This window comes from Trichosurus vulpecula, chromosome 4, assembly GCF_011100635.1.
Source record: "Trichosurus vulpecula isolate mTriVul1 chromosome 4, mTriVul1.pri, whole genome shotgun sequence".
Lineage (NCBI taxonomy): Eukaryota > Metazoa > Chordata > Mammalia > Diprotodontia > Phalangeridae > Trichosurus > Trichosurus vulpecula.
In genome coordinates this window covers 181,158,410-181,176,707 of record NC_050576.1, presented here as the reverse complement: position 1 = coordinate 181,176,707, position 18,298 = coordinate 181,158,410, and the positions used below count along the sequence as shown (strand labels likewise).

Here is an 18,298-nt window from a genome sequence, read left to right as displayed (position 1 = left end):
GCCTAGAAACGGTGGGAGAAGCCAGCAAGAGCTAGGGATAAGTTGGTGGTGCACCTTTGAATTGTGGGAGTGGACGGTAATCCGGGTTGAGAAGGGAGAGGGAAACAAGGTCAGTCAGACTAGAGTTGGAGTGAAGAAAACACCTTGGAACCCTACATTTTGAGCAACCCTTATAGACTGGTCTATGTGTTTCTCTGAAACCTTTGTCCCCGGCCTCTCTCCAGTCTGTGCCCTGGGAGAACAGGACTTGACCCTGGCCACATAAAGGACGCAGAGACTCAGAGCCTGGCAAGGGCCTTTATTTGGATCTGGAGAAAAGAGGGGACGTGGATGTGGAGGAAGAGGATAATATGCTCTCCTCTGAGCTCTCCAGCCCATCCAAGGCAGACCCCTCCGGCCTTCATTTCCTGAAGACTCAGGACAGAAACCCCTCCCTCAGGGAATAACAGGACCTTAGACCCTCCGGTGACCCAGCTGGAGGGAGTGTTTGCCATCAGCCACCTGCAGGGAAAGGACAGCTAGCCAAGTTAGAAGGCCAATAACTTCCTTAGTTCAAAAAGCATTTTATTGACCCCAAGGGGACCCAGTGTAACCAAGAGGTTGGGGTGGGGGTAGGGAGCAGGAAGGTGATCTGGGGATTTGGTCATTGGGGGCATATCTAGGCCTTCTGCTTTTCTTCATGGGACCTGATGGGAGCTTTCTGAACCTCAAAGATCCACTGGGACTGGAGGTGGTGGGGAAGAGTCAGTCCTCTTTCCCCTGACCTACTTGGTAGGGGCAAACCTTGCTTGCTCTCTGTCCTGGGGAAAAAGGGAGGTGGGTGAACCATTTAGAAGGAAATGGGGAGAGCCTGAGCTGAGCCCCCTGGGTACTAGGGAAAAGTGAAAGAGCCTTGTACTTATGGACAAGATCTTTTTCCACCCTCTCCAGCCATTTGAGTGAGCACCATGGGAGGGTTCCATTTCATTTGGGGAAGGAAAGGGAGAAGGGGTGACCAGGGCTAGGGAACTGCCCCCCAAAGTTTCCTGGAGTGTCAGAGAAGGGGATGAACAGTTCCTGCCAACATCAAATTTATCCATATGTACAAAGAGGATGGTCAGTGTCCCTGCCCCCACCTGGGGGGCTTGTTGGGTTCTTGGTGAGATGTCAGAGGCTAGTAGGAATAGCCACCCTTAGGCCCATAGGGCTGGACAGGCCCCCCAAGCTCTGGAAGATATGCAGGGCTGTCATCCAGGTGGGACAAGGGGACGGTGTCCTCCTCGCTGACTGGCCGGTCGAATTCAGACTTGAGGGTTGGGCGCTGATTGTCTGGGAACGCCAGAGAGAAGAGGGCCTCGGGCTCACACACAAACTTGTACACGTAGCGTTCGCCAGCCACCTGGGGGATGGGATGGAGAAGTTGGGGCCATCCTATCTGTTCCCCCTGCCTCCAGGCAGGATGGCCCCTTCCCCACTTTGAACAGAATTGTATGGAGCAGGTAGTGGGGATGGGGGAAATCCTCTTGTGCTGAGATTTCCTGGGAAGTAACAAGTCTATGTCTGTGCCCTTGTAGCATTCTGACCCTGCATTCTGCTCCATGCCCAACCCAGCATTTCCTAAAAGGCATTCTGGAATTCTGCAGGATGTGGCCAGCAGTTGTGTGAGAAAATATAGGTGTGTAAACTAGTCCAATGCTCACCTTTTTACAGATGAGAAGAAAACTTGATGCCACTAGCACAGGGAGGTATAGGTAGGGACTTGCCTAGAGTCAGCAAAGGCTGGATTTGAACTCAGGCCCTTTGACACCAGAGCTAATGGTCTTTTGGGGTCACCCCAGTCGGGGCCTTCCCTTCCTCCATTGTCCATGCTATCAGTAGTTACCCTTCTAGGACTTAACTGTCACATTTCCTATGCATCAAAGTTGCTTTATTAGATAATAGCACCTGGGGGGGGGGGAGAGCTTAATGTAATTACCTCTATTCCTCCTTCCCAATCTCTTTCATTTTCTCCATTATCCCAGCCTCATTCCCATCATTTCCATCAGTATATTTAAAGCCCAAGTTTCCTGTGGCAAAAAATAGCTTGGGAAACCTTGATCTAACCTCTCAATCTTATTGCCTTGACCAGTTCAGCTGTTGGGGGCAGGTGGGAGAGCATGTTGCCAGATAAACTATTAACTCCACATTCTGCCCTGCCCCTGCCCTTCCCCCTCCTCCCCCACCCTCCATCAACTACTTCCTTGGGAGGGGGTGTTAAGAATGTACACCCCCCCCTCATGCCAACACAACTTCCTTCCTCTTCTAAGCTTTTGATTTCATTCCATCCTCTCTCATGGGGCACTTTCCCTGGCACCCTGCCCCCCCCCACTTTCCCTGGCATCCCGCCCCTCCACCACTTGCCACCTCAGCCTTAGCCCAACCTTCTGCATGATCCCCTTCTCATAATAGTAGCGAAGCGAACGGCTCAACTTGTCGTAATTCATGGCCGGACGATTCTTCTGAATGCCCCAGAGCCGGGCGACCTGGGAGAGATGGGCAAATGAGTCTAAGGGTCGGGAGTGTGGGGGGTCAGGAGGCCTCTGCTCTTACAAGGGGCAAGGGCAGAAGGGGAAGAGAGGGGAAGAGAGGGGAAGAGGAGGTGGTCCGAGAAAAATGCCTGGCACCAGCCAGTATACACCCCTACCCTAACGCTCACCCACAGGGTGGGATAGAAAAGAGGTTGCTGATAAAAGAAAAGGTGGATGTTGAAGGAATATCTATTTCTCTTCACCTCTGGGCTTTTCAGTACTCATGGTTAGTAAGGAGGGACGAGGAAGCTTCATGGTGGGAGGAGGAGGGGAGACATTCACCTCTTCTGGCTCGATGAGCTTGAATTCCATCCCTCGGCCCGTCCAGGCAATGAAGTGCGAGTTAGTTGGGTCGTCCAATAGAGCGACCAAGAATTGCCAGAGCTGTAGGGAGCCTCGGCGCTGGTAGGGGGGCCCTTCCCGGAATGCCCCTAGACTCTCCTGTTTGATGTCCCCTGTGAAGAACAACATGGAAGAAGGGAGGGAGTGAGGGGAGCCCTCCCTAGGTTCTGAGACTCCCAACCTCCCTATGCTGGAGCAGAGGCTCAGACGGGGGTTGTGGATGGGGAGACCTTCCTCCGCCTCCCCTCCCCCACCCAGTCACCCTCTCTGACCTTCAAATTTCTCTGGGACCACACAGACATCCTCTGGGAAGGGCCGAAGAGACTTCTCAAAGCCATAACCTGGGTGGGGGCGGGGGGAAGAAAGAAGGTAGAGGACACACCTTAGAGATTCGGGGCTTGAGACCCCTCTTACCCATTTATAGGAGAGGACAGTGTGATAGAATGGGTGAGAATGGAAAGGGAACTGACTCCTGGGTCAGTGACCGTGGGTTCAAATACCACCGTAGATGTTTACAGCTTATAAGCCCTGGAGCAAGTCTGCCCACTTTAGTTCTTTCATGTATAAAGGTGGTGCAGTGGATAGAACACTGGGCCTGGTGTCAGGAGGACCTGAGTTTAAATCCAGCCATAGACACTTAATAGCTGTGTGGTCCTGGGCAAGTCACTCTACCTTTGCCTCAGTTCCCTCATTTGTAAAATGGAGATGATAATAGCACCCACCTTCCCAGGGTGTCATGAAGATCAAACAGTAATTGTAAAGGGCTTTAGCACAGTGCCAGGCATAGGGTGATCTGAACGTCAGCTGTGATTATTGTCATTATTATGAAGGAGTTGGGCTAGGTAGCCCCTGGGGCTTTTCCTAGCTTGAAATCCATAATCCTATAAATGTTGATTACCAGATACTGGAGGGAGGGAAGAAGGGGGAGAAGAAGAGAGAGAGAGAGAGAGAGAGAGAGAGAGAGAGAGAGAGAGAGAGAGAGAGAGAGAGGAAAGAGAGGAAAGAGAAAGAAGAGAGAGAGGAAAGAATGAGAGAGAGGAAAGAATGAGAGAGAAAAGAGAGAGGAAAGAATGAGAGAGAGAAGAGAGAGAGAGATACTGAAATGAGATTCCACAGAGCAAACACCTCAGACTGAGATATCACTGTGGCTTTGGAGCCCAGAGAATCCTGGATCTGAAATCAGAAGGCCTGAGTTGAAATTCTGGGTCTGTTATTTGCTGCCTCTGGATCTCAAATACTCTGTAATGATGATGATGCCAATAATGACTGGCATTCACACAGTGCTTTGAGGCTCTACAAATATTCTATCATTTGACCCTCACAGCAACCTTGGGAGGTGGAGGCTGTTGTTATCCCCATTGTACAAATGAGGAAATTGAGGCACGGGGTGAAGTGACTTGGCCAGGGTCACACAGCTAGGAAGCGGCTGAGACTGGGTTTGACCTTCTGGCTCAGGGTCCAGATCTCTAGCCGCTGGGTCCCTAAGCTGTAAAACGAGGGGAAGCTGTAACTGGGGAGAGACTGTGGTTTGTGCCAGATCTCCTAAAGGCTTCTTCCATCTCTGATATTTTGTAATCCTGGTTGCTGGTATGATGAGGGTGGGAGAAAGTTTGGGGCCAGGAGCCAGAGGTGGGGGGCAGCTGCCTTACCCATGGTTCCATCACCTGGGGAAGGGCCGGGAAAGCCGTCTGCATGTAGGTACATGGATTGACACCCAGGGACGTCTGTGGGGGAGGGAGGAAAATATCTATGTCAAGGAAGACTGGGGGTGGGGGGTGGGCTGGGGAAGCAACCTCTTCCCGTTTGGGAAATCCTTCCTGATGTCTAACCTGCATGCCTCTTACTCCTCTGTCCTTGCTCCCCACCCCCTTGCTCCCCATAATCACCACCCAGAGGGGCTGTCAATTATCCGGGTGCCCAATTTCTTTGCAGTCTCTGCTCTGAACAGCCCTGGGACAGTGAGCGGGGAGGGCAGCTGTAGCCCGGAGATCATTCAGTGCTGCTGAGTCGGGTTTTCCCTCTATTTGAAAGGAGGCCAGGATAATTCCAACCCCAGAGGAAGCCTCTGGGAGCGGCTATTTCCTGTTTATAGAGGGGGAGGGAGGAACGGGAGAACATGAATGAAGACCAGCAGCTCCCAGAGAAAAGGATTCAGTATCTTCTTTGGGGTGGGGGGGGTCCCTAGGAAGGGGCAGATCAAGTTCCCAAATGGACTTTTGCTCCTTCTCCATTCTGGGAGGGAGGGGTGGTGAGCTTTTTGTCTCAGTGGTTTGGAAGACAACAGCCCGGAACCTTGATTCTATTGGACCAATCCCCCTGAATTTACAACCCATAGGGCGAGGTTTGGGGGGAGTCTTCCCCCTCCTCTCCCACACCCACCCCCTCCCTTCTCCGGCATCAGGCTTCCCCCCACCCAGAGGTGATTGGATGGAAGAAGACAGTTCCGGGACTATTCCTCCCCCCATTCTCACCTATGAGTGAAGAGCTAGAGGAGAAATCTGACACCTCAGGGATGGGGGGGGGGGGGCAGGCAGTGGTAGACTCATTCATGCCTCCATTTTGTGAATGGAATTCCTGACTCCATTCAGAGGGAGCTGGAGGGGGAGGGGCCCTGAGTTCAAGGGCATGTAACCTGATCCCTTCCACTCCAGCAATGTTTGAAGGTCAGTGGCGAGCTCTGCCCGCCGCCCTCCTTCCCTCTTCTGCTCTGCCTTCATCCCATTCTCTGCTTTACAGGAGAGAGGTACCCTTCGGGGGAGAGAAGGGTACCTCAGGGTATTGATTTAGTGTGTATATACATGTACATATACACACACAGTAGGTATAAATAAAGTGTGTGTGTATATACATTCATGCATGCATGCATGCGCATGTATATACATGCAAACAATTCTCTCCTTCCCTCCTCTAAAGTGTGGAAATTAGGAAGGAGACAGGAGGTTCCCTTGGGCTGAAATCAGCTCTAATGGTTACTTTAGGGTTGTCTGCAACTCTTTCTCCAGTTCCCTAAATCCTGAGATTATCCATTCATTTTTCTAACCCAACCCAATCCTGCTGACAAACCCAGGCTCTGAACCAGTTAAAATAAAAGAAAAATTATCAGAGGCCCAGAGGGCAGAATGCTGAATGCTTCTTTTCCTGGACCCTCGTGGGCTTAACTGCAAGGTCAGCATACTTTTCTGTGCCCCTTCCCTCCATGCCATGGCCACTACCCCCTCCCACTTTACCCCCACTAACAACAGTCTTCCCTAACACCTAGACTTCCCTTTCCCATTTCACATATCCCCTGCCCCTCACTCCTCTTACCTGAATCATAGGCGAAGTCCGTCTGTTCCTGCTTGATCACAACCCCCGCCCCTGGGTACCTGTGCCCACCGCTGCCGCCGCTGCCCCAGCCCCCACCCGCCTGCTCATACAGGGGGTCATGGTATTCGCGTTTGAAGTTCTGTTGGGGATAAGGCAGGCAGGGCTCCGACAGTTGGGGCTGGTAGGAGGCTGCAGGGGGCTCCCGGCCCCCACCTTGGGAGGATGGCAAGGAGTGGCATAGCTCTGGGGGCTGCTGGAAAATGGAGCTGGATGGAGGTTGGGTGGGACATGGGAAGAGGAGAAGGGAGAGAAAAGAGAATGTTAGCTGATCCCCTCCTTTCCAACTCCTTCCCTCATTCTTTTTCCTCTGCAGGGAGCTTTCCTCAAGAGCTGCGGAGGTAGGTTAGGTTGGGGTGGAAGTACAAGTCTCCCTTGCTCCATACAGGATTCCAGATTTAGAGTTGGGGGGAACCTTAGAAGTCACAGAGTATAACCCCTCCATTTTACAGATGAATTCTATCCACTGTACCACACCACCTGGGGAAAGGTGGCCAGGTGGAGGCTTGAGGGAGAGGGAACCCCCTGAAAGCTGCTACTGTGGGCCCCTAAGTCTTCCACTCACCTATGCTCCATGATGAACCCATGGCTGGGGTTGGCTGGGGCTGCCCCTGGGGGTCTCAAGAAATTCCGTTCTGCTCGGGGAAAGTGCTGCAGAGGTGACTGTCCTGGGGCACTGTGTGTGGGAGACTTGATGGCAACTTGTCTGGGGGTGTCATAGGCACTAGGGATGGGCAGACATGGGTGAGAGAGAAGGGAGGCAAGGTGAGCTTTCCTGGGCATAGCCCTTTACAGTCTCCTCAACCTGCCACTTTTCAAACCTTAAAGAGCTTTCCAAGTATAAATTATTATCATTATGTCATTCTCAGCTCCATCTCCCTCCTCCCCCTTACATTCACACACTCCCTAGGGATAGTGAGGTCACAGCCCCACATTATATAGAGGGATAGGAGGAGAGAGGCTGCTGAATGAGGAGGAGTTTAAAATATCACCCTGTCTGTCTCTACTGTGGCTAATATGCTCCTTTAATCCTGGTTTGGTTCATCCATCCATCCAACCCCTCCCCTCTTTCTAGTAAAGTAGATTTTGTGGAAGCCCAGACTGATTAGATGAGGTTCTTTCTCATGAGGGAAGATGATGGCCCTCCTCTCCAGTCCCCAATAAATAATTTTCACAGATTATCTTTCTGACAGTGGGCCAGTCCTTCCAGATGTCTGACTTTCATCTCTCTTGCTATATAGTTCCCAGCCTGGTGGTTCCCCACTCTCCTCCCATAATTCCCTTCAACACATCCTTCTCCCTCCATCCTGGCTCTTCATCCCCAGCCTGGGACTCACCTGGTATAAAGGCACTGCTCACCATGGTGGTAAGAGAGCGGCGGCTTTCGACTACAGGACAGGGTCGGGTCTGTACGAGGGCTCTGTGGCTCTTTCTTGATCTTGGTGGTGGGACTGTGGAAAGCTACTGAATAGGGGAGGGATTGGAATTGGCAAAGAAGGATCAGAGATTGGTAGCCTGCTGGTTTCCCTCCCCCATGAATAATATGTCCTGCACTCTTTCTCCCTCTCTGAGACTTAGCTAGCTGGGATAAGCCAGTGTACTCTCTGAGCCTCAGGAAAAAAAATGCGGGGGGAGAGGGGAGCTGTACTACATGGTTAAGTCCTCTTTCAGCTCCAGCATTCTATGGCTGAAGCCAAAACATCGGTTAATATTGCTATGCAGATATATTCTGAGTAATATGTAAAGAAGCCATGCTGGAGTGCCCAGCTGGACATTGCAGCTAATGGTAGACGGCCTAATGTTAGACATTAGCCAGAGACACTGCCTAAAGTTCAATATTCAAATAAACTCAAACTCCGGAGAACCTGTGCAAACAAATCTGTAATTTCATAATCATATTCATCCTGGCTCACTTAAGGCATTAAACTATTTATACCTTAAGCTGGGTGGAAGGAAGGCTTTTCTTTTGTTACACTTGAACAATGAAATTTAGAACCTCAGACTAATATTTACTCTTTGTTTAGAGCTTGATAGTAGCACTGACATTATACCTGCCATACTCTCGATTATCTGTGGATAATGGCCTCCTTTTCTCCACTGCTCAGCTGGGTTCTGAGCATTCAGTGAATGGAGGCAGAGAAGAGGAAACATATAGGGCTGTCATTAGATCCCAGAGCCAAATACTTAGAATCCAGAGTCAAATATTTCATATCACGTGCTGTTTGGGATTAACTGTCCCTGTTCCATTCTCCTTGAGAATAATGACCGTTTATGTGTTTTTGCCTTTCTTTGTATCCCCAACACTTAGCACAGTGCCTGGCACGTGAGAAATAAATAAAGCACTTGAGAAATGCTTGTTGTTTCATTGCTGATCTTATGGAAGAAGTGTTTCTCTCCCCAGAGCCTCCTTCTGTTCAGGCACCTTTGACTGGTGGTCAGAACCTGGCTATTGCTTCAGTCTTTGTATACAGCAAAAATGGGGATCCCTCCCCTACCCACGCTTTTATCAGGGAAAAAAGGAAAATGGGTCGGTCTGATGTGCACGTTAACTTCCCTTGGCTTATTCCTTCCTCTCCAACTCCCTCCTAAACAGGGCCCACATACTCACAGTTTTCGGAATGGAAATCTGGCACAAACTGCTCGTCACTGTCGGGGACCTGAGCTGCAGAGACAGAAGGTTTGGGAGTAAGCTTGGAGCTGCCATGTGAGCCCAGGGTCAGGGGTGGAGAGATGATGGAAAGGTGACCAGATCTGTCACTTTCATCCAAACAGGGCCTTGCAGATTAGTAGCAGCCCAGGTTAGACCAGATGCATCCGTAACTGACAAAGGGTACTGTCTCATGTCCTATGGCCGTGACACCACTCAGCCCCTCTGCCCCCTTCTCCTCTCAGGCGAAGACTCGTATTGTTGCTGAAAGATTCCCAGAACCTGTCTGAGGAGATTCCAGTGTTTTTTCCTACATGATTTATTTTAATTCCCTCCTCCCCACCCCCCCACCGAAGTTGAAACAGCCCTACTCCTCCTCTTCCCCCTCCTTTTCCCTAACTCAGAATTTACAGGAGTCATGGATGGGTAGGGTAGGAAATGGGGGCATTACTCGTGTGCTTAGTGGCTAGGGTAGGGAGCAACAGGGGAGAATTATGGGATGAAGGAGTACGGGGGTTTCTGAGGTGGGGGAAGGCAGGGTGCCTTAGGCCTTTTATCTCCTGCTGTGTCAGGGTGTGGAGGGGACCTGGCTGGAGTTTCTAAGAGTCTTAGGAGCTTGGAAGTCTGACGAGTTGGCACAAGCTTTAAGGGTGTGAGGGCTGGGGATGGTTGGGGGGGGGGGTGTTCAGCTGTAGGGAATCTGGAGCAGAACGACAGGAGTGGAGTGGGTGGAAGCAATCTATCCTGTGGGGAACAGAAGGCAGAGCCCCATCCTCCTGAATCTAGGCCTCCCAGGTAGAGTGTAGTGGGGAGGTGGCTGGGTAAATGAATGGAGACAAAGAATGTTCTGACTCTCCAAGGAGGGGACATGGTTTGGAGACAGGGGGTAGTACGACCCTGCAACTGTTGTCTAAGGGATCCCAAAGCATTTCTTTCCTGAGAGACCGCTAAGGAATGGAGAAGGTCTCTTCTGTCTAATAGGCGGGGTAGAGGCTAGATGAGATAGCCTTTGGTCCAGTTGGAGTCAAGATGGCCCCTAGGCTCAGGCCATTGGAATGTTGGCCTGGAGGGTGCCAAGAGCTGGAATTCTAAAGCATGGTGGGGGCGGGGCTATTGGATCTCTAAAGATCCAAACAACCCCTACCCACTGTCCCAGTCCTGGATTGAACATTACAGCCGTTTCTTTGTACGATTACAAATGTATCTTAAGTGAGAACATATAGAAACAGAAAAATTAGGGGGCAAATTATTTACTCATATATAAATGATTATATATATTATTTATTATATAAATTACACATATTAAAAAATCAATTCTCTACCGAGCTCTTTTAAAGCGTACAGATGCCTCATGCGTTTTGTTTACAGACTCATGGGCTACCGAAAAAGAGGGAAAGCCTGAAGTGGGCCAGCCACTGGCATGTGTAGACCCATCCATCACAAAGGAAAAAGTAAAATAACTCTGTGTGAAAATAAGGGCAGACTCTGGAATCTGCGTTCAGATTCTGCCTGATACTACTTGTATAAATACCAAATGATATAATATCTATAAAGGGCTGAGAACACAGTGCCTGGCACACAGTGGGCACTTAATAAATGCTTGTTCCCTTCCCCCTTTGTCTTTGTGTGACCTCAGGCAAGTCACTTAATTTCCTTGAGACTTTGTCTTCATCTGTAAAATGAGGGGGGTGAGGTGATTTAAATGGCTTCTGAGGTCTTCTTTAGCTTTACCCCCTATGTTTCTAAAGTCCATTTCTAGAAGACAGACACATCCAGATTTTTAGGAACTTGTCTACTGAGTTAAGGACACTTAAGCCGCCTCAGGACCTTAAAGACTCAAGACTACATGGTCCAGTCGTGAGTGTTATCTGCTTTGGGAAGAGGCAGACCCCTTATTTGCTTTTCTATCCCACTGCCGTCTTGCCTCACCTCCAAACTCAAATGGGGATGATGGCCATGGCTGTGTAGGGAAGGGTGATGGGATACAAGGTAAAGAAAATCACTCCCCCTCTCCCTTGCCCACTTCGGCAAGGAGGGTCTCCAGAGAAGAGGGGAGTGGAGACACAGGGCCTAGAGAAAGGTGACGCACTCAAGGCCCCCATGGGGCCTCATTAAACAGCTGTTTCCACTGAGGTAATGGGGCCAGGGCTGCCCTTGTTGACGTCACTCCCTCCACTATTCCATTAAGAGTGATGCTAACCTGAACCCAAAGCCCATATTGCAATGCTCCACAGGTCCTATCATCCGTTTCTTTGCTTCATACTCAGGTTTTAAAGAGCTGTGACCGACACTATCCCTCGAAAGTCACCAGGGGAGGAATTCTATTTAACTCCTGTTCACGTCTTGTCTGGGCAGCTAGATGGCACAATGGATAGAGTGCTGGGCCTGGAATCAGGAAGACCCATTTTCCTGAGTTCAAATCTGGCCTCAGACACTTACTAGCTGTGTGACCCTGGGCAAGTCACTTAACCCTGTTTGCCTCAGTTTCCTCATCTATAAAATGAGCTGGAGAAAGAAGTGGCAAATCACTCTGGTATCTCTGCCAAGAAAGCCTCAAATGGGGTCTCGGAGAGTCAGACATGACCGAAAACAACCTAACAGCAACTAGTCCTGGGTAAGTAACTAAATGTGTAACACTAAGCAAGCTTCTTCCTTCCTGCTCCCCCTCTGTAAAACAAGGGTGCGGCCAGAATAGATTACTTTATAATTCCTACTAGCTTTAATATCCTAGGTTTCCAGGATTCTAGCCTCCTCCCAAGAAAGGTTTCTTTCAAAAGAAATAAATGAATCTACATTTCTAGTAAGGTAAAACAGGCCGAGAAATGATAATACTACAGGGAGTCCTTCATTGCTTAGCTTCCCATCTCCCAAGCCCTCCATGATCCTGTCTATATCTCCATACCTAAGGAGAGCTAGGAGTCTCAGAGGACACACAGTCAGGAACCCCTGAGCTCAAATGCTGCCTGGGAAACTTAACCTCCTTCAGCCTGTTTCTTCCTCTGTAAAAATAGGGATAAGGAAAGCATGTTCTTGCTGGGGTTGTTATGAGGATCAGATACTGTAAAGAACTTTGCAAACCTTCAAGTGTTATGCTAGCTATCACCATCATCATCATCATTCCTGTCACTGGGACAAAAGGTTCAGGTGGCAGTGGGGGTTGGGGGGAGAGCAGTGGGAGAAGCCAAGAGGATGGGGGATGGGTTTGTTCACCTGCAGATTTACAGAGTGATCTTCCTTTCCTGGAGAGCAAAGGCATTCTCTTCAATGACCACTTTGGGTCTGGAGATCACAGTGATTTATTTGTTTTATTCATTTGACTGAATTCTGACTTCCCGGTCTCATTCCAGCCAGATACAAAACTCTCCATAGCAGATAAATGAGAGGGTTATACTTGATGGCTCTAGCACTATGATCCCATAAGACCCCTTCCAGGTCTATGCTCTTATGACCTCTGAGCAATGGGAACCGCCCAGCTAGGAAGAGATCTGAGGAAGCTTTTTTGTTTCCTGTCTCAGTCAATGATTAGCTGTGTGACTTTAGGCAAGTCATTTCTCTCTGGGCTTTACTATAATATGAAGGAGTTGGACTAAATAATCTCCAAGGTCCCTCCATGCTCTAATGTTCTTCAAGGCTACGCAATTCAGGAAACCAGCATGGAAATGGGGAACAGTTAGAAGGATAAGGGATATGGAAGGATGCTTGACAGGGATTCATGGAAGGTCTCCCAGTCCACGATCTGGAAGGGTTAAAGTCATCTTGAAGGCAGACAAAGTTAGCTGTTCATCTGCATGGCTCCCCCATACTTTCTGCCTGTCTCCATGTCACAGTACCATTTTATCTGTCAGAATCTGATTGCATACACCCTGACTTCTGCACCCATCCTCTGCTGCATCTCTCAGGATCCTCCCCACCTCTGAGCCCTGACAATAGAGCTCCAAGGGGACAGCTGGGAGAAAGGAAGCAAGACTCCCTTTCCAGAGCTTCTGCCCTATTACACAACTACTTGTCTTGTCTCACACTACCCTCCGCAGCCATCATCTAGCTTTTCAGGAATTCATCTACTGAGAATGACTCGTACATACACATGCACACCCCAAATACCAGCCTCTGTACTACAGGGAACCATCTCGCCTCAAATTGGGGGGAAGGGCAGAATACAGTCTTTAACCATACTTTGTGAGAGGACCAACAAGTAAAACTAAGGAGCACTGGTAAAGACTGGGGGGAGGATGGGGAATAAATTGAGTATATGCTTATACACGGCATACCCTAAGAAACAACTACATGCATAAACATGTGTACATACATACATACACACAGATGAAGATATAAATCATTCCTGCACATATAAACATTCCTTAACTCCTTTGGTCAAATCTTGGTACAACAATTATAAACATACAGAACCTGAATCAGAGTACACATGTATACCCACAGGCCAAGGAAAGCAAAGTGGTTCATGGTGAGAAGGGGATCTCAATACAGAGGGCTTGAACCATAGGAATCATGAAGCCATATGAAATATTCTCATTTCCACCAAATGGAATCCCAAGTTCAGAGTTATTACATAGTGCTGGCCACCAAAAGCCCCAGAAGAGAAACCTTATGTAGTACTGGTCAGCTCCCTCATTCCCCACCAGCCAGATGGTCCCTCAAAATCTGACCCAACTGTGGGGTGTTCCTCCTGCACTCTCTTTTTCCAACATTTCAGTGAAGCCCTGGCATCCACCCTGAAAATGGAGGTCCCTTCCAACCCTGCTCAAGGCAAGGCTCCACAAAACCATGGCTTTTGAGTCCTTGTCATCATTTTCCTGTTTATGAACACCCAGACACGCCCTGCAACAAATATCTCTAAGCTGTCAGTCCCTTCACCTCAGTGGCCCATCAGATCAAGTGCCCCCTTTGCCCACCTCTTGGTACCCTGGCCCTGGCACGGCAGTGGTGTTACTAAGCCACTCGGCACTGATTATACTGCAGATCACCCCTCAGCAGAAATGTGTGGTCTCTGCCCCTGGAGGGGTGAGGTAAAATAGACTCCTAAATCCACTAGGAAGCAATGGGGGTGGGGGAGGTAAGATGGTTTATCACCCCACATTTGCCCTGGGGTTCCCTACAATCACCAATTTCCAAAGGAACTGTTCCTGCCCATCCCCCCCACCACACCCTTCAAGCTTCAACCTCCCTCCCCATAATATATACCATCTCAGGGCCCCCCTGTGCTAAGAGGGGAGACTGACCTTGTGGGAGGAGGCAGTAGAGAAGGCCAGGATGGTGACTTGACGGCAGAGGGGGACATGGCCCCGGCAGCTGCATCTGTCTCCGCAGAGAGAGTGTAAGTGAGCGGCCTCAGCATCCCCACCTCAGGCCCCTTCCATCTCCAGCTGGGAATCGGAGCCGCTCCCTCAGAAGGGAAAGGGAACCAGGGAGATCCCAGTCCCCCTCCCCCTGCTTCTTATACTTCCCTCCCCCTCCTGGCCATACACTGTCCACCCACTGGATTTGAACGTACAGGGACTTCAGGGTAGCAGAATGAACATTACCCACAGGAGCATAGAGACATGTACGTACATATATGCTCCCTGGGACCGTTACCCCCAAGTACCCCTAAAACCTTTTGTCAAGAGGTGAGACTTCTTCTGTATGGTGGGTCGGAGACATTTCCTCCTCTCTTCACCCCTAAACCTAGGCCACAGATGGGACTGGCTGATGCCAGAGCCAACCTCAGAGCCCAATCTTCCTTGTTACAACACCATGGGGTGCTGCCCACTTTAGGGTCACAGGAATTGAGGACCTTCAGCCTGGCAAGCCAGAGGCATGTCAAACTTTGAAAAATCAATGAAATGAAGAAGAAAATGGAAACTCCCAAAATTCTGCATCAGTGACAACATGGCCCTGCTATTCTGCCACTTTAGGTTTTAGCTCAGGAACCCCTGGAGGGAAGGGGATAGGGAGAGGGTCTGTAGTTGTAATTCTGACAGTGAGTGATCTACTTAGGAGGTTAGGAGAAAGTCTTCCTTATATAATACCCCCAAACATCCCTAAAGTCCCAGCTATCTAGTGAAAAGTTCTTTCCAATTTGCCCCAAGGTTCCCCTGCAGTTTGGAACCTCCAAAATATCATCTGAGTAAGATACCTGCATAGAAAGGTAGTTGGGAAATGGAGCAGAGAAAGCTCTATTGTGTTTCTCTATCAGCAAGATGTTAAAATGAAATGAGCTTCAAATGGAATGTTAATCCTTCCAGCAATGACCATCCAAAGTGTTTACAAACAAAACACTAACATGCCACCAATTTTATCATAAACGAACCTATGGAAACATACCAACCTGAATAAGATGGTCTCAAAGATCCTGTCCACCTCTAAATCTAATTTTCTTAGATCCTGATCAAAACATATCAATTATCCCTTCCAAAACGCCCTAGGTGAAAAACATCAACTAACCACACCCAAATCTAGATTCTACCCCTATCAAATACATCTTCTGACCTTAACACAATACATCCATCAAAGCCACCAAACCCTCCAGCCTCTGGTAGGGAAAAGAGTTGAGAGAATATCACTTGGAAGGTGGAGAGGAGAAAGAGAGGAAAAAAGCAGAAATATTTGATTATGACCAAGGGAATTTAGGGACAGATTCGGGGGAAAATAATCATTTCAACTTTTTTTCTTCTTTTGTCTTACACACTGAATAGCTGATTGTCTAGTGGGGTGGGGGAGGGGGTAGGAAGAATCAATGTTTTGGAAACTCTTGATAAGTAACAAATTAACTGCTCCTTTCCCCACTCCACCCCCACCCCAATACACACCTCGGTCTTCCTACAGGGCCAAGCAGACTTTGCAAATGAAAATTTCAACAGGAAAATGGGCTTGAGGCCAAGTTCCATTCATAAGCAAATACCCCGCACAATGGTCTGATTCATCCCCAGGCCTAGTTACACAAGCTTAGGAGCCCGCTCAGGGCAAGAGAAAATAAATACATCAATATATATGTCCACACACTCGGCTGGGGCGGGCGGGGGGAGAAGTTGAGGAGAAGGAGGTGGTGTGGGGGAGTCCCAGTGCTGCAGGAGGGCAGGGGTGGGGGAACACGACCAGAGCGAAAGAAGGGCAAACCCACCACCCCAAACTCACCTTCCGTAAGCCAGGTCTCCTGGAATTGGCTCAAGTCTTGAAAGAGATCTGAGGGGCGAATAGAATAAAATGGGATGGGGAGGTGTTGGTGAGGTTGGAAGACCGAGAGATGAACTCAAAGCCGGGGAGCTCCCCCTCCCAACCCGCACTGAGGCATAAGGAGCCCACTGAAGTGGGGAGCACTCGGGGAAGTAATACTTCTGTCTTTCGAAAGGAAATGCCACAAGTGTTGGGGGGAGGGAGGGATTACATGCTGAGCCCGGGTATTTATTTGGAAGGCCTGGCTGGGGATTGGGAAGATATAGTGTGGTTTGGGATGGGGTGGGGGGAGGTACGGGTCCCCAGAATCTGGCACTTCACCTTCTGACTCCGGGGGTGGCAGTGAGCCAGGGTCCATGAGTTTCCCCTGTGTGACCATCAGAGCTCGGCTCAGACTCCCATTTCCGGGCGATTTCTGGGGGTAGGGGGAGGCGGGGGGGAGAGAAGGGCCCAATGGACCCCGAGTCATCCTCTAGAGTGGTGGAGTTGGGGATGGATATGGATGGGGAGGAGAAAACCAAGGGTAGTCACGGGGCTGGGGCGTGGAGGTCTGAGCTAGGTCCCCGGGGACAGGCAAAGAGCCGGTCCCCGCTTGGGATGCGTGGGGATAGGAGGGGCGAGAATGGGGGTGGGGGAAGGTCGCAGGGATGGCCGAGGGGCGAGGAAAGTTGGGGAGGGGGGTGGGAGGAGGCAGGGGATAGAGGTGCCCGCGGTGCCTGAGGGGCCGAGACCCGCGCTCACGCTGGAGAAGGTGTACGGCACTTGCTGGTCCACGTAGCCGCCTTTCATCCTCCGCTCCATTCGGCTCCTCCCTCAGACCTCGAGCCTCGGCCCCACCGGGGGGGGGAAGACCTGGGGTAGGAGTTGGGGGGGGCGGGAGGAGAGTGGGAACGGGGCTTCGCTCACAGACCGCCCGGGAAGGGGCTTGGGAGAGAGGGGGAGGCTACTGGCTTCAGTTGGGAACCCAAGGTGGGATGGCCAAATTTCTTCACCTCCGGAGGGAATGAGGACTTCCCCACTGCCACTTCCCTCCCGCCAAATAAATCCCCACCTGCTCTCGGAAGCTTTACAATTCTTCCTTTCCCTTCTTTCTGCAACCCTGGACTGCTGGGATCGGTTACATAAGACTTATTTTGTGTGTGTCTGTGTGTGTGCGTGTGAGTGCGCGCGCGTGTGCGTGGGGGTGGGGGGAAGGCGACTGATGTACCATCCTCATGCAAGTAACTCAACCCGCCACATCTTTTCTGGACACCTGGGCTCCCCTCCAACCTCGAATATCTGCTTCCCCTTTCCTCCCCCACCCCAGATTTGCTAAAGCATGTGTATGCGCTCACGATTGTGTATTGTGGTGTGTGTGTGTGTGTGTGTGTGTGCGTGTGTGTGTGGGCGGGGAATCACACTTCCTCCCCCTCCCTTTCCCCTCACCCTCACCTGAGGAGGGGGCGTCAGTGCAGTTGCCGCTTTGGGGTCTGGAGCATGTCCCCGGATTGGGAAGTAGGGACTCCGGGGTTCGAGTCAGAGCAAGGCTTCCTTAGTCCCCAGTCCCAAGCGCACCAACTTGTTTTCCGGCCGTAGCAGACAGTTGTGTGCCCGGGGGACCCCCCGATTGGTGCATTTCCTTCAGCACGGGCTCAGCTTTCCCTGTTCCCTTTGTTTCATTGACTTTTGTGAATGAAACCCCAGGGCCGGACACGCCCGCCAATCAGGATCGTAGCCCGTCCGAGCCCGGGGGCGGAGTTTCCCAGCAACCCGGGCCAATCGGAACGCTAGGCCTGGTTCTTGGCTTCATTCAAGGCTTGGGCTCCCATTCATAAAAAAATAAACTTGCTGCTCTAGGAGTTCATTCATAAAGGCTTCGTGAAAGGGAAAGGAGCAGAGCAGAGCCGAACTGAGGGGCCCGGGAGGGTTCTCAGCTACGCTTTCCAACAAACTGTGATGGAAAGGCGGCGGATGTCTCTGGCTCTGGGATTGTGTGTGTGAATGTGTGTACACACCCGTCTGGGTTTGTATAGCTGTATAGGTGCGTGCGCAGCGCACTCCCCACCCCCCAAGAATAAGTGTATCTGTGTGTGTGTGCGTGTGTGTGTGTATGCGTGTTTGCCTGCGTACATAGAGCGCACAGGTGGCCAGCCAAGCATTCAAACTCCACCGCCACACTTTCCCTCTCGATATTTCCATCTCTTGCCCCAGGGGTTAAAACCCCCGGAAAGGGTTGTTTTTGGTGGCTTCA

The 18,298-nt window shown here is 50.5% G+C and overlaps 1 protein-coding gene across 4 annotated transcripts; it reads right to left on the bottom strand.

The window, feature by feature from the left end:
* Nucleotides 1-615: 615 nt before the first annotated feature.
* ETV4 (ETS variant transcription factor 4) lies at nucleotides 616-16,881 on the bottom strand. 4 transcript variants are annotated; one of them, XM_036756167.1, is made up of 12 exons: nucleotides 16,810-16,881; nucleotides 16,390-16,483; nucleotides 16,030-16,077; nucleotides 8,860-8,913; nucleotides 7,589-7,715; nucleotides 6,817-6,975; nucleotides 6,195-6,460; nucleotides 4,538-4,612; nucleotides 3,161-3,229; nucleotides 2,829-3,001; nucleotides 2,400-2,501; nucleotides 616-1,378 (listed from the first exon to the last, which is right to left on the bottom strand). In XM_036756167.1, exons 1-12 carry the CDS (start codon nucleotides 16,867-16,869, stop codon nucleotides 1,154-1,156), a joined length of 1,452 nt encoding a protein of 483 aa, XP_036612062.1. In that variant the 5' UTR covers nucleotides 16,870-16,881; the 3' UTR covers nucleotides 616-1,153. The 4 variants fall into 4 exon arrangements, with proteins under 4 accessions (XP_036612062.1, XP_036612064.1, XP_036612066.1 ...); XM_036756169.1 differs by having other exon boundaries at nucleotides 4,553-4,612; XM_036756171.1 differs by having other exon boundaries at nucleotides 6,817-6,957.
* Nucleotides 16,882-18,298: the final 1,417 nt, after the last annotated feature.